The following is a 14,370-nucleotide window of genomic DNA, read 5'->3' as shown; positions in this document are numbered from 1 at the left end:
AGAAACAGTTTCCTCCACAAGGGACTGAGAAGGTTCTCACATAAAAGTGTCTGCTGTACTTATTTAAATGATGGTTCCTCCTGCATTTTTTTTCTGAGTCACCATCTTGGTACTATATATTATGAACTAATCAGTGAAGGACTGTTACATTATCTGAACTCAAAGGGGGCAGAGAATCTTATCAGAAGCAACCTTTATCAGCTTGGAAGAAAGCAAATGTTATGTGTAGGGAAAAACTGAACCTTTTTTCCCAACTGATTTTATCTGACAATATATCAGATAAAAAATTAAAAATTAATTTAAAAAATGCAGCTTCTGCTTACTGATGCAAAATGTGCAGGGGGAGCAGGAAGGATCTCATATTCAACCAGATAGGGCTCAGAGCTGTCTACCTCAAACAAGTGAACAAATGAGAACCTATAGGAGATTACCAGGTGGCCCACCTAGTGGATCAGGGAAAAGAGTGGCTGGAAAGTTGTCTAGTGGAAAATGACCTGGGGGTGCTGGTTAACAGCAGCTGGATCTGATCCACTGTGTGTGCCCAGGTGGCCAAGGGCTTGGATTCTATCAAAATCATTTGTATTTTTGATACAAATCAAGGAATCTTGGTTTGAATCAAAAATATGGACTAGGAAAGGGTTTGTCTCTCTGTACTCAGCACTGGTGAGGCCCCACTTCAAGCCTGGAGTAAGGAAGATTTCCCTTGGTGGAGAAGGATCAGCTTAGGGAATATTCAAACAAACTAGACAGAAACAAGTCCTTATGGAACAGAAACAAGGAGCTTTTGGAATGTGCTCATGAGTGTTGAAGGAGCTGGAGGATGTCACTGTGAACCTATTCTTTATTATCTTTGGAAGGTCATGGTGGCTGGGGAAGGTTTCCTGAGGACAGGAAGAAAGCAAACACCTCTCCTATCTTTAAGGTTGGATAGCAAGGAAATGACAGGCTGATCAGCTTCACCTCATTACCTGGGAGCATGACAGAGCAAGGGACTGTTCCTCCCCAGGGGCATTTCACCTTGATGAACTTCATGAGGTTACTGCTGGTCCATTTCTCCACCCTGTTGAAGCCCCTCTGAATGGCAGCACAACCCTCTGTTGTATCAGCAATTCCTCAGCCCAGTTTTACATCCTGTGACAACTTCCTAAGGGTACACTCCATCCCATCATCCCAGTACATAATGAAGAAGTTAAGTGGTATTTATTCAGCTGTGACCTCTGGGGTACTCCACTGGTGACTGTCCTCCAGCTAAATCTCATGTTGCATGGATTTATGAAGGGAAAATTGAGCCTGACCAGTCTAATAGTCCTGTACAAGGAGATGACTGATTCAGCGGCAAGGGGAGAGTACTGGATCTTGTTTATCTCAAATTTACTAAGGCTCCCATTTACTAAGACTCCCATAACACCTTCATGAAGTACAGGTTAGGTAAGTGCTCAATGAGTTGGACTGAAAACTCAAGCTCAAACAGTTGTGCACAAAATGCAGCTGGAGGCTGTTCATTACTGCCCCAAGGTCAATGGTGGGTCCAAAAGTGTCCCACATCTTTATACTGACCTGGATGATGAGACAGAACATACCCTCACCAAGTCTGCAGGCAATACAAAACTGGGAGGAGTGGCTGCTACACCAGAGGGCTGTGCTGCCAATCACAAGGACCTCAACAGACTTGAGAAATGGCTAAACAGGAATTTCATGAGGTTTGACAAAATGGAATGCGAAGTCCCGCAGCTGGGGAAGAGCAACCCCAGGAGCCAGAACAGGCTGGGGGCTGCAGAGTGAGAAAGCAGCTTTGCAGGAATGGACCTGAGGGTACTGGAGAACAAGCTGCCTGTGAGCCAGCAATGTGCTCTCAAAGCAAAAAAGGCCAACAGCCTCCTGGACTGCATTAGGCAGAGCAATTCCAGCAGATCAGGAGAGGTGATCCTTCACATTTGCTCAGCCCTGGTGAGACACAGACACACTGGGAGTGCTGTGTGTGCTTCTGGACTTCCCAGTGCAGGAGATGTGGGCATAGTGGAATGCATCCAGTGTGTAAATGGACATGGAGGTAGACATGCTGGATTGAGTTCAGTGAAGGGGCAATAAGGTATTTAAAGGTTAGGAGCATGTGACATACAAGCAATGGCCAAGAGAGCTGGTGCTGTTTAGCTTGGAGAAGAGGAGGCTAGGAGAGATCTCATCAATGCATATAACCTGGGAGGGAAGAAGTGGGGGGAGTAAAAATGATGGTGCCAGACTCTTTTCAGAGATGTCCAGTGACAGGACAGGAGGAAGTGGGCACTAACTGAGATACAAGGAGTTCCATATAACTGCAACAAAATGCATTTCTACTGTGTGACTATCAAGCACAGGCATCCAGGAATATCCAGGAGCAGAGGAACCACTATTCTTGAAGGTACTCAAAGTCCAGCCAGATGTGATCCTGGGCTACCGGCTCTATGAGTAAGGGGGTTAGACAAGCTGATCTCCAGAGAGGCCTTCTAACCTCAACCATTAGGTGATTCTATAAAGCACAAGAGGGTGAAGCAATAGTTCAGTTTGTTTAGTGGGCTAAATGCATTAGCTCTCTCATAGATTTTCAAACTCTTAATTTTGGGGGAATAAAGTATGTAACACTGAGGAATATTATCCCAAACTGAGAAGACAGAAGGGAGGACCATACCTATCAGATAACCTCAAAGTGGCAGGACTTGGAAGCTGGCATAAATGGACTGAAGTTTTTTTTAGCTAGGTCATCTGAGACGATGAAGGGAGTAGAGGAGAAAACTGGAGTAAACTACAGCAGTGCACAAGGACAACCAAGGAGTTTGGTCTGAACTGTGAAGTTTTCAGTCATGTTAATACAGATTTATTACACCATGTGCCCGAAGCAACCTCCAGGTCATATTCATATTCCTCATCATGGTCTGTGCAACAAACTTATATTGTCATTTAACAGAGGTTTGAGTTATCTTTGACTTCTTTCCTTTGGCACAAGGTGTGCACATACTGACAGTATGTCAGAGCTGCAGTAATCCATGGTCCAACCCCAGCTCTAGCAAGTACATTGCCTCATCACCATCCTTTCTGTGTTCCTGCTTCACAGCCCCACGTGCAGAAAGGGGAATACTCCCTGAGGGATGGATGTGCCTCTTCAAGAGAGTCTGCCTTGACAAAAAACTTCTGACAAAACAGGGGGACAGATATTGTGGAGTCTCCCAACTTAACCTGCAGCTTCACTGTAGAAGGGACAGGATCAAGTCTGAGCTCAAACACAATTGGGATTTTAAATCAAAAGTCTGACTCTGCAAGCAAGTCCAACTTCCAAATGCAATTATGCATATTTTTGTCAGTCCTTCAGAGATTCAGAGGCACTGGACACAACTGTATGTAGGAGTGTATATTAAGACCACAAGACAAGCAAATACGAGTGTTAAGGATGAAACATAAAGGATTTCCCCAGATACATTTTGATTTGTGGTCTGTAATGTGTTGTTTTGCCAATACTGTTACATAGAAACACAAGATTTTTTCTTGTTTTCTTTCATTTTCCTCAGCAGTCATTAACATGCTATACATTGGTGCCAGGACTTACCCTTGAAGTTGCAAAGGTAGTTAAAAACAGGTATTGAAAAGCAGAATGTGTGCTACATGTGGTTGACTGCTGGTGGTAGATGACCACTGCTGTTAAATGAATATACATATTTATATACATGAATGACAAAAATGGTGTTCGAGGAAAACCAGCAGATGACTTATGATTAAAGGGAACAAAAGCTAGTGAAGATGACAACTGTAGTGAAAGGTTTCTGGAAGCAGATACTCCCTTAGTGTTTTGTCTATGTCATGTTTCACTAAACTTTGCTTAGGCTTTAGAAGAGCTAAGAACCACACAGAAACCACAGTGGTCTTCAAGATTAGAGAGGTCCCAGATGCACTCAGACAGTCAGGATTTACCCAGAAGGAGATCACTGGGACAGCAGCTTTATCATTTCTCCATCCCCTCTCTGTTTCACTCACCTCTCAACAAGATATTTCCTGCTATTTGCCCCTTTGCACTCCTGCTCCTGTCAAGTCGTAACATCATCCATCTTCTGCAGAGAGCTTCTCCCTCACTTAAATTACTGGCAGCCAGTTTAACTCCCTGTTGCTGATCTGAACTTAAAGGGGACTAAAGGATCTTACCCTGCATATAAAATTTTAACTTCAGTATTGAAAATAAAAGGAATCCTTCCATTACAGATATTGCATCATGATCAACACCCATTTAAATATTTTTGTTGAATCAATACAAGTACAAATCAAATATGAAGTGCTTATGTAATTGTGCCCTAAAGGACAAACTCGAAAATTAAATTGATTTCTGTTCTGAAACACTCTTCCAGTTCTTGGAAATCCAAAGGATATTCAGCTGGAATGGGACATCGCCAGCAGAAGTAGTACCCATTTAAATGGGAATGTCCACAAATCAACTTTTCATAGCTTTATTTACATACATTCAGCATATCAAGACAACATAATATTCTTCCAATATTAGGTACTCGTAGGTTAACTGCAGAGAGACAAAACAAGTGAACCATTTAATGAAGGCAAGACAGTGGCATGCAGGAAAAGACCAAGACTGGTCACACCAAGTACAGCACATTGAAAATGTGTACACCCTTTGAAAATGTGGCAAGTTTGTTTTTTTTTTTATTGCAATATATTCTTCTTCAGAAACGGGCAATGTCATGCACCGAGCAGATTTTGTAACACAAAAAATGTGCAGAATTAGGTCTCCAATCAACCATTCTCACACTGCCAATGTTGCCTCAAGTTGTGGTTTAAAAATACAAGTGCCCCCCCTTCTGGCCAACAGAGACTCCCAAAAGTGGCTTTGCAAGAGATTTCAGGTTAATTTTTAAACGCAGTTTCGGTTATAAAAGTTAATTAGACTTGTTCTAGGATATAAACTCTCAGTCAAAGCACATAACTCCCATTAAATTCCAAAATATTTCTACAGTTATTTTAAAAAGTGAAAGGTTTCCTTTGCTTATGCAATGCCATGTTCTGGACTGGATATCTATCCATCAGTTTCTCAATAACGAGAATGTTGTAAAAACTCTGAATATTGCATGGTGCCACAGCACAAGGCTTCCCGTAAGTGTGCAGACACGCCAGGGTTTACTTGGTGTTGAGTGCTGCCACTGAAGAGGACACACTGACATCTGTGCCATGCTCAGCCACGGCAGGGGACTTGCTGCTAGACCCAAACCAGGCTGCTTTAGGTGGTCATTCCCCTGCCAGGTTAGTCCTTCATCTTGGTGACCAGTTCACAGGTAACTGGGATGTGATTACTCCAATGCCTCGATATATAGCTCAGAAGGAAGATGGCTTAAGGGAGGGTAATTGATGGACTGCAAATATTTTAATGACTGCTTTTTAAGTGGTATTTCAAAATAAATCTCACAAACAATCCAGATGCCCATTTATATGCCATCTGGACAACAGCATTCAGCAAGAGGACAAGAAGCCAAAGAATGACAAGCGAGCACACTGCTCCTGTGCAGTTGGGTCCTTCCAATCCACAAGGGCATGTCATCGGGGAAAGAAAACTCTAGGTTTCCTCCTCTCTTTCTGGTTAGAAATTTTTTCATTTTCGTTTCTATATGCTTTTCCTGATGTTGAAATGACAAATTGCAATATATAAAGGTTTTTTCATAAGTAATTACTCTTGATACAGTAATAGAGACAGGACGGAAAACGCCTCTGCAAGCAATGTCACAGTTCAGTGCAGCCTCAATGAAAATTCATGGCAGAAATAACCTAAGAAAACCTGAAACACACTGCTTACATGTGTCGTTCAGGAATTTGTATCAATAGGTTTCTGCCTTTTAAAAGGGATACCAGCAAACAAAAGGGAAAAAAAAGGTATAATGTTGTGCCACAAAATTTGATACCAATGAACAAATTACCTCTGGGCTTTGTTCTCAGCACCAACATGGGAAGTAGATGAACTGAATTGCTTAAATGGCAAATCTTAGATCAAAATGATGGCTGCTCTTGTGAATCAACACATCTGCAGAGCCAGCAAGTTGTCTGACATGTGCTCCTTAGCACACCTGTATTGCTAATATTAGTGTATCTCGTGAAGTTCTCCTTTCTACTTGCCACAACTCTACTGTCTGAAAAATTAAGTTAACAAAAAGTATGAAAGTTTGCAAATACCTGATTAATTGTCTCTTGTTGCAGTTTTTTCCCAGACTCTGAAAGGGAAAGAAAAAAAAATAGTTTCTATATATTCTAATCAATATGATAGGGGACATGCAGAGCAACAAACAGTAAATTAGTAAAAAAATAATCAAAACCTATAATTAAGAAACAGAATTTAACATGTAGAAATTACTTGACAGTTTGAAATGGAAATGCACCTAAAACAAATCACATAAAAGAGATAAATCTTATAAAAGAGATGTGATAGAAAGAAGACTGAGATAGGTAGCCAATCTTGCTAACCTGGAACCCCACAAAATATTTAAACATTCAAAGGGGAGAAAAAAAAAATTCTAACATGTAGTATGAAGCCTCTTAATGTTGCAAGATGTCCTACGTGACCAAGAGACTGGTAGCATCCAGCTCACGATTTGACCACTGGAGGAGAAAAGCAACTTCTGCCATTACCTTAAAATAAAATTAAATGCCTGTGTCAAGACTGAGGCTCAGTACCAGCTGGCCCAGGGAGAAATTCTATCCTGATATTATCCACAAAGTGGCAAGCTGAATTATGGTCTTGTTTCCTTATTCTTCTGCAGCGCCCTTCAGTTTGCTTCTGGAGATAAAACCAAAACCTGGACAGAACACTGCTTTTCTACACTGTCTGGGACTCCAGCAGCAAGGACACCTCAAACCAGTTCTTTGCTTTTTCACCAAAAGGGGCAGTAATTTGCTTCATTTGCTGCTCCCATGCACTAGTTGTCAAAAGGGCAGCTGGTATCAGTTTGCTGCTGGAGACTGCCCACACATATTGGGGAAAGTCAGGAATTTCACACTTGTCTATCCAGCTAGGCTACGTGCACCCTGAGGGTTTTTAAAAATAATAATGATAGGACAGGACTTACAACCTGTCAGTATCACTATTAAGTGTCAGGGGAGCCTGCCTAGCTCGGGTGGCTGCCACCTCCAGCCCTGGAAAGGATATTCCATTTCAACAAAACTTTTCCATATTGATAGGTGTGGCACAAACAGAATTTTTAAAATTAGGTGAAAATATTTAAAGCGTTAAAGTGCAGTATAAAGACTCTACTTAAAGGAAAATGATCCTCCCTTCCCATCCCTGAAACTACTCCTCTTTTCAATGAAAGCATTATAGATTATTCAGATGAAGACAATTACTTTAGGCTATATTATAAGATTGTCTCTTATGATAATTACTTCCTGCACGCTTGTGTTGTGTTTTTATTTGCTAAATATAAAAGCTATGCTTTCAAAAAACTCCACAGAACTGTCGTTTAGGGGAGACTTCTTAAAATGTATTCCCTTGCTCAGTGAGTTCATCTTTAGGAGAAATAAGATTTATTCTTGTAACAAATATTTTAGCCAAATAGATTGTTGGTAATAGAAGATTAAAGGGGTATGTGTTTTAGCATTCTCTAATGATATACAAGTTGCTAGGAAAGCAGAGTGTTTGAAATCTCTGGTTAGATCAACACTATTTTGCTCAAAGGTTTGTGGACTTTGAATACTGATGCTTTCCTGTTTCCCAGTACATTTGTTTTTAGGCTATTTTGATTCACTTTAAAGGAATTTTAATAACTTTCTGTTGACAGCATGGACAGCTGGTCTTGAGAATTAGTGAAAATTCACTTGCTGACTGAGGAAGGAAGTGACATCAATGAGTTTCTAAAGTCAGCCCTGAGGGAAAAGTGTGCTCTGCCAGAGTAGCCTTTCATGCCATTGTATTTCCAGTGATGCCTCAAGATGCAAATTGCATTATCAATCAAACTTGTGGTTTCTACCTCAGAAAAATATAAAAAAAAGAACAGAAAGACTGGGAAAGACCTGTGCAGCCATTCCTGACACTACTAAGAAAAAGGTGAAGAAGAATTTATGGTAATTCTTTCCTTGTTCTCTCTTCTTTCTTTTTGTGATTTAAATGCACAGTATGAAGGAAAGGGCAGTTGCAGAAGTGGCTGTATGATACGGCAGCAACGATGACATGGGTTAAACAGGACAGAGATTGACTGTTGGGCTGTTAAGGATAGAAGAGAGATCAAATTCAAGGTCACCACTAAATTGAATACTGAGTTCTCCATTTATTCGCTAGATGATCCTTGTCCTCATCACAGAACCACTATGTGCATTTGGCAGAGTCAGCACTTGTGCTCAGAAGGGACCGAGGGCTGTAATAACAGACAGACTACAAATCAGGGTGGAAATATATTGGCACCACTACATGGGGAAACCTGCAAAGTCCCAGTGTGTATTGGACTATTGTTTTAGAAGAAACATCACAAAAAGCAGTGAAAAAACATGACACCTACAGTGTTGAAAGGGGGTTCAGTTTCCAGCTGCCAGAGGCTAATTGTAGGGCAGGACAAGGCCATTGAAAGTGGGCAGAATTTTGTTTGTCCTGCTTTGTTGTTTTTTGGTTTTGTTGTTGTTGGTTTTTTTTTTGTTGTTGTTTTGGGTTTTTTTTTTTTCCCTTAAATTCCCAGAATTATCTTATAATGACTAGTTGCAAATCTAGTTGTGTTTTACTTTTGGCACTCTCACTTTTGAGGAGGATCATTTGTGGTGACTATCAACCCATCAACATTCACCAGCAGGATTCAAAAAACACCTCTGAAGAGAGTGCTCCTAACTCAAAGGACATGAAGCAATGGGACACTGACAAAACCAGAACTGTCAGAACACGTCTGCCAGTCCTACAGGCAATATCTGCATCAGCCTCATGAAATGCAGGTAATACTTGACACTTACAAGAAGTTTCATTTCTGGTAGACAAATACGTGCTAAATTTGAAATTTTTGACAGGTTTTCCCAAGCCACTGCAATGAGGCAGCAGCTTATGCAACAACCTCAAACTAACTGGGAAATTTTCTGCCATCTGAAAACTCTCATGGAAGCTGCCCAATAGGTAGCCAGCACAGTCCCAGAGCCTGCAACCTTCTGCAACTCAGACTGTTTGAGAGCAGCTTGTTCTTCTCCTGTATTTCTTCTGAAACTTCAATTTTCTACCTGTCATCTCACAAACTGTTCCTAAATGGGCTCAACAGTGACACCTGAGCTAAAAATCACAAGCAAATCCAAAGGCCTTAATCATAGACAAACAACTGATACTTTGTGATTCAAAAGTTGTATTTACCAGTATGAACCATGATTCTTGTTTCCTACCATGCTAACTGAGTCCAAAATGCTGCAACTGGACCCCAGTGATGATTTTGCATCAGGACTGGAGAAACATACCTCTCCCAATTATTTTTTAGTGATTTTCTTTTGTCTGTCTAGTTGCAAAAAGTGTATTGGCTGGTGACTGGTTGAGATAAACTGGCCTTCTTGGGTTGACCTCAAGCTATATCACTTTAGAAAAAAAAATTACAACAACATTGGTTAAAAGAATTCTCTGTATGTTCATACACTAATTAGTATACTAATTCCTGTTTCCAGGGCAAGTTGGTTTTTTAAAATTTTTTGCTTTGTTTTGGTTGATTGTCCATGATTAAAAGATTACCTTACTGAGAGGAATAATGTAGGTTTTCTAATGTAACTGACAGCTGCAAGACATGAGAGCGTGCCATAACTGCTGCTGTCACGAGGGATGGCAGCACCAACTCCTCAGCCTTATGCACACAGCCTACAGAGAACAACACGTAATTATGCACTCTGTGCCCTGCTTACCTCCATACAAAGGAATGGCATATTTGTGCAGGTTTACAGATTAATCTGCTGTAATTCCCTTTAATGTTAAACTACTTCCAGCTCAAATATAATTAAGATCACCAGGTACAAAAGATTCAGATTGGAAATATGAGTACACTCCAACAGAAAAAATAACAGCTTGATGCTGTTCTTTATGTTCAAATAGTTGGAGACATTAAGGATTTTGACAGCATGTTTGTTCTGTAAGTATGCAGATGAAAAAACAAGGGTTTCATTTCAAAAGGCAAGATATTACTACTGCATTTAATTAGAGAGAAAAATCCCTTAAGTATACAGATCTGCCAATTTATGTGATGTGACTGCTATAAGACCTAGCAACAATGGATATTTTTCCCTTCCAAACACCAAATCCAAATTTATAGATACTTCAAGCAACCCTCATAAATGTCAAAGTAAAAGCTTTGGAATAAAAAGTTTGCTTCCTTAAGTCTTCATATTCTACTAATATTTGTGTCATGGCAGAAAGGAAGGGGATGAACAGAAAGGCTAAGTCTGTTTCTCTGTTCCCAGGTATCTGAGGGTTTTCAGAAAGACTGAGAATAGTGTGAAGATCTCAGGGGACAAAGGGGACCCTCAGCCTTGCTCTGGAACTGCCATATGCATAATCTGGAACAGCCATATTCACTTAAGTTCAAGTGGGAATGGTGCTTCTAAAGAATCATTTGTGAAGAGGGAATTTGATGCTCTAATACCAATTTAGTTTTGCTTTTCCAGTTTGTGAAATAAACCCTACCAACTTCATCTTTTACTTTATTTTTCTAGATTTAAACACATATGCAACTTATTAAATTGTGACCCACCCCACTTTGATTATTGCAGTCCTGATCTACCAGCACAGATTCTGAGAAGTGTAAATAAATCAAAGCACTCATTTTTGATAAACTTCCGCAGCAAATTCCCATGGCACCAGAGCCTGGGGAAGAAACACTCAGATTTATTTTTCAAGCTTATAACAGACAAGGTGTGACACTAACAGATTATCTTCTGTGAAAGCCTGTAACTAGGCACACAAAGATTAAAATATTTAGGGCAGAACCATACATTTCCTATGTTTTATCAGCAGAATCTCTGGAGTCTGCAAGCAACACAGCTCTTGCAGACCTCCACATCATTTCCTCCTCCTTCTGACAAGGAATTAAATAAACTGAAAGAGTTCATTTATACCATTGCCTTCAAAACCTAGTTTAGCTTACTGTTGCACCTCTATGATAATTATGCAACTGAATATGATTACAGTAGCCTAAAATATATTAATCACATCTTCATGGTATTGCATAATCCTTCTCAGTTGTCACAATGCCAACTCATAAGTTGCCCTGGCAGAAGGAAACATAAAAAGAAACCCAAGTTGATACTGATTGAAGCAAATGAAGGAAAGTTGGCCATCTCAAAACACTGAAACTCTCACAGCATTCCAAGGTCTCCCTAGCTAATTTTTCGTGATTACTTTTGATATGAAAACAGACCTTTAATTGTCAGTCTCTAATAAGGATGCAGAACTGTTCCCTGGGAGGTTCAAAGGACCCTGGGAAACTAAACATTTACCAAAGCTTGAGTAGCCAAATGTCTTGTGCTGATTAACATAGACCATTCAGTTTCCACCTAACGAAGTCATAACAAGAAGGAACCCCAAAGGAAAAAAAAAATTGGACTGACAAAGGAACATTAGTCTTATTAAGACTGAGGACTCTCATTCATTAATTCTGTTGAGTGTAAAAAGGAGGTGGGGGTATAACTCAAATCCATTCCTGGACCAAATCCTGCATTGACTAACATTGTGTAACTGTACTTAGGGTGACGAGATGTTACAACATAAACTAATTAAAAATTTGAAGTTTTACCTGCTCTCTCCCTCATCAGCAGTGATAAAAATTTTCAAATGAGACAGAATTGCCAGAATGCCCACTAATGGAATTAGTAACCAGCCTTGTTTGCCAGTTTTCTTCTAGAAGGCTGTGCTTTCTGTAACTGGGAAAAGGGAAAGCAAAAATTGGTCATATTTTTCCTTTAAGGATGGAGGATTTGAGATAGCGGAAACATGCCAGACAGTGTATTTGGTTGTAACATCAACACAATATTGATATCATGATTTGGATGGTTTCCAGCTGAACATGGTGTGTATTTTCAATGCCTGTTTGGCATTCATCCTGTGTCTAACAACAAGAGCAGTTTGTTTCAAATTTGTTTTACAGCTCACTATGCAATTGCTTTGAAAAGTTTTTTTCTTTTTACCCAACTGCTTCACTACTTTTTTCACATTCCTGCACTCTTAAAGGAATGGAATGGAGCAAATCACACATTCCAATTCATCTGTAATGGGCAAGCAAAGACCAGTTAATTATGTCTTTAGTGGATGCATTTTTTGAAATCCTATCACAATGCGATCCAAATCCAGTGGTAAAAATTCTCAGTTCCCACACTGCAAAGGCCATTGCTTTTTCATCTGAACTCATAGAAACCACAAGTCTCCCCTTTCATGTTGCTAGTTATGTGTGGAGCTTTATGCTGCTTTATGTTATGATAATCTGGAGGGTAGGTCACGTAATCTGTTAAAATACCTTTTTGACTGTGCTCCCATGTCAAGCTCAATTGCTTTTGCAGTTTAATTCCAAAAAAAAAAAGGTTTCCAGCTTTGACACAAAGGAAGTTGTTTCTGCCCATCTGTTGCAGTTTCCTGTATCGAGGTTCTTAGCACATCATTCTGTGAGAGGTCATAAAATCATACAATTGCTTGGGTTGGAAGTGACCTTAAAGATCTTAAAGACATTCTAGTTCTAACCCTGCTGCCATGGGCAGCGACACCTTTCACTTGACCAGGTTGCTCAGAGCTCCAACCAACATGGCCTTGGATGGTTGACTGATTTTTTTCCCACGAAGGAAAACTGTCTGGGTTTTTTACTCTAAGAACATCACAGTAAGAACTGTCATGATAGAAAAGAGCATGGAGAGCAACTGGAGCTTGAATTCACATGCTCAGACCCCACAAAGAAATACAGCTGTGGGCATACAGTTCTCTCTTTAATACACCCTGCCATGGTCTTAGGGAGCTGAACCTTTGCACTGGGCTCACAGTAGACTGAAATGTTGCAGCAGTCTGGCTTTGGTTTTGGCTCCTGCTTGGGTTCTGTTACTATTAAGGAGATATGGTTGGCCCTGTCCAGGTGAGGAATGTGAGGAGTACAGTTGAAATTTGCAGTCCAATTAACCACCTCAAGGCAAAGCCTCATGGCATCCTGGTTGTCATCATGGTCAACTGTTGGTTTTTCACGGGTAGCAAAGTTGATCTCCACCTCTGGAGCACACTGTCCCAATATAATCTTAATTAGAAAACCCTGGAATTGGCATATGAAGGTTCCAGTACCAATGGGAAGCAGCACACAAGCCCAGAGAAACTTATTTTGACTCACCTGACAGGATATCTGCACCACAAACAGCTGAGCTAGAAAGCTTCTCTAGTGAATCAGTAGTGTAAGCAAATTAAGTACACAGCAAGCCCAAACAGGGATGGAAAAATCCAGCTTCTTGGCACTAATTACAAAGTAGAGTCCCACAGCAAAGTCACCATGGGAAGCCTTAGTCTACAGTTTCTGCTTTTCAGAAATAAAAAGTAGATGAATTGTCTGTACAACATAAGGCCAGGAAGTGACCAGTGGTGATGAGAGCAAATATTCTTTTAATTTACTACTCATTCTGAGTTATGCCTACATAAACAAACTGTACTTGTTTAAATCTTGCCTGTTTCTTTGTTTAAGGTCTAAATGTGACACTCTAAGGCATGCTTTTAGCAGAATGGTCTCAAACAACTTCTCTGAAATAATTCCAGTTAGAAGTAGAATATTCCCCAGTAAGAACCTGAAAGTAATAGAAAGACACTACTCACATTTACTAGGAATAATCTGTAATTAATCCGTTAGTAAAGAAGAGAGAGGAGAAAGGAAATGGTAAAATAGGAACCTAATTAAATAGAGCTTAAACAACTGGAAAAGTAAAAAAATTCTGTAAACCAAATAATTTTATAGTGAAAGAAAATTAGGTGAAGAAAGGCAAAGAGAAACAAAAGCTAGAACATAACCTTTTCTAATGCATGGCTTTGAATTAAAATTGGTCAGATACAAGCCAAAAACCTACAGCAATCAGTTGCTGCAGGGAGTGCAAATTTATCTACATTTTGTATAACTGGAATATGACCTTTTACGACCAAATCTTGTGGTTGACTTCAGCTGCAGCTATTGGAAGTCATTTGTAAAAGGTCATCCATGACTGAGAACATAATATGAATCCAAGATGCACAAGGATTCAGGTTTGTGTTACTCAAAAGAACTTTGGGAAGGAGAAAGAGGGCAGGAAGCTCATCCACTGCTACAGATTCAGTTTTCAAATGGATTTATGGTTTGGTAATAGCAGTTAATCTAAGTAATCAATTTCCAATATGTGAATGTAAATTATCAGAGGATGCACAGTTTTTATGCT

At 40.0% G+C, this 14,370-nt stretch overlaps 1 protein-coding gene across 1 annotated transcript in view; it reads right to left on the bottom strand.

Annotated features, from left to right (window-relative positions):
* Positions 1 to 14,370, bottom strand: part of CHST9 (carbohydrate sulfotransferase 9) — a gene marked incomplete at both ends in the record, with an annotated part of 79,025 nt that overhangs the window by 10,097 nt on the left and 54,558 nt on the right. The window contains one exon of the mRNA XM_084216541.1: positions 6,190 to 6,227. Within this exon, the coding sequence (XP_084072667.1) occupies positions 6,190 to 6,227 (38 nt within the window). The remainder of the gene's footprint in view (positions 1 to 6,189; positions 6,228 to 14,370) is intronic.

Source organism: Fringilla coelebs (genome assembly GCF_963513975.1).
Source record: "Fringilla coelebs genome assembly, chromosome: 1".
Lineage (NCBI taxonomy): Eukaryota > Metazoa > Chordata > Aves > Passeriformes > Fringillidae > Fringilla > Fringilla coelebs.
Note: the sequence above shows the minus strand (reverse complement) of the source record. Positions and strands in the feature narration are given on the sequence as shown.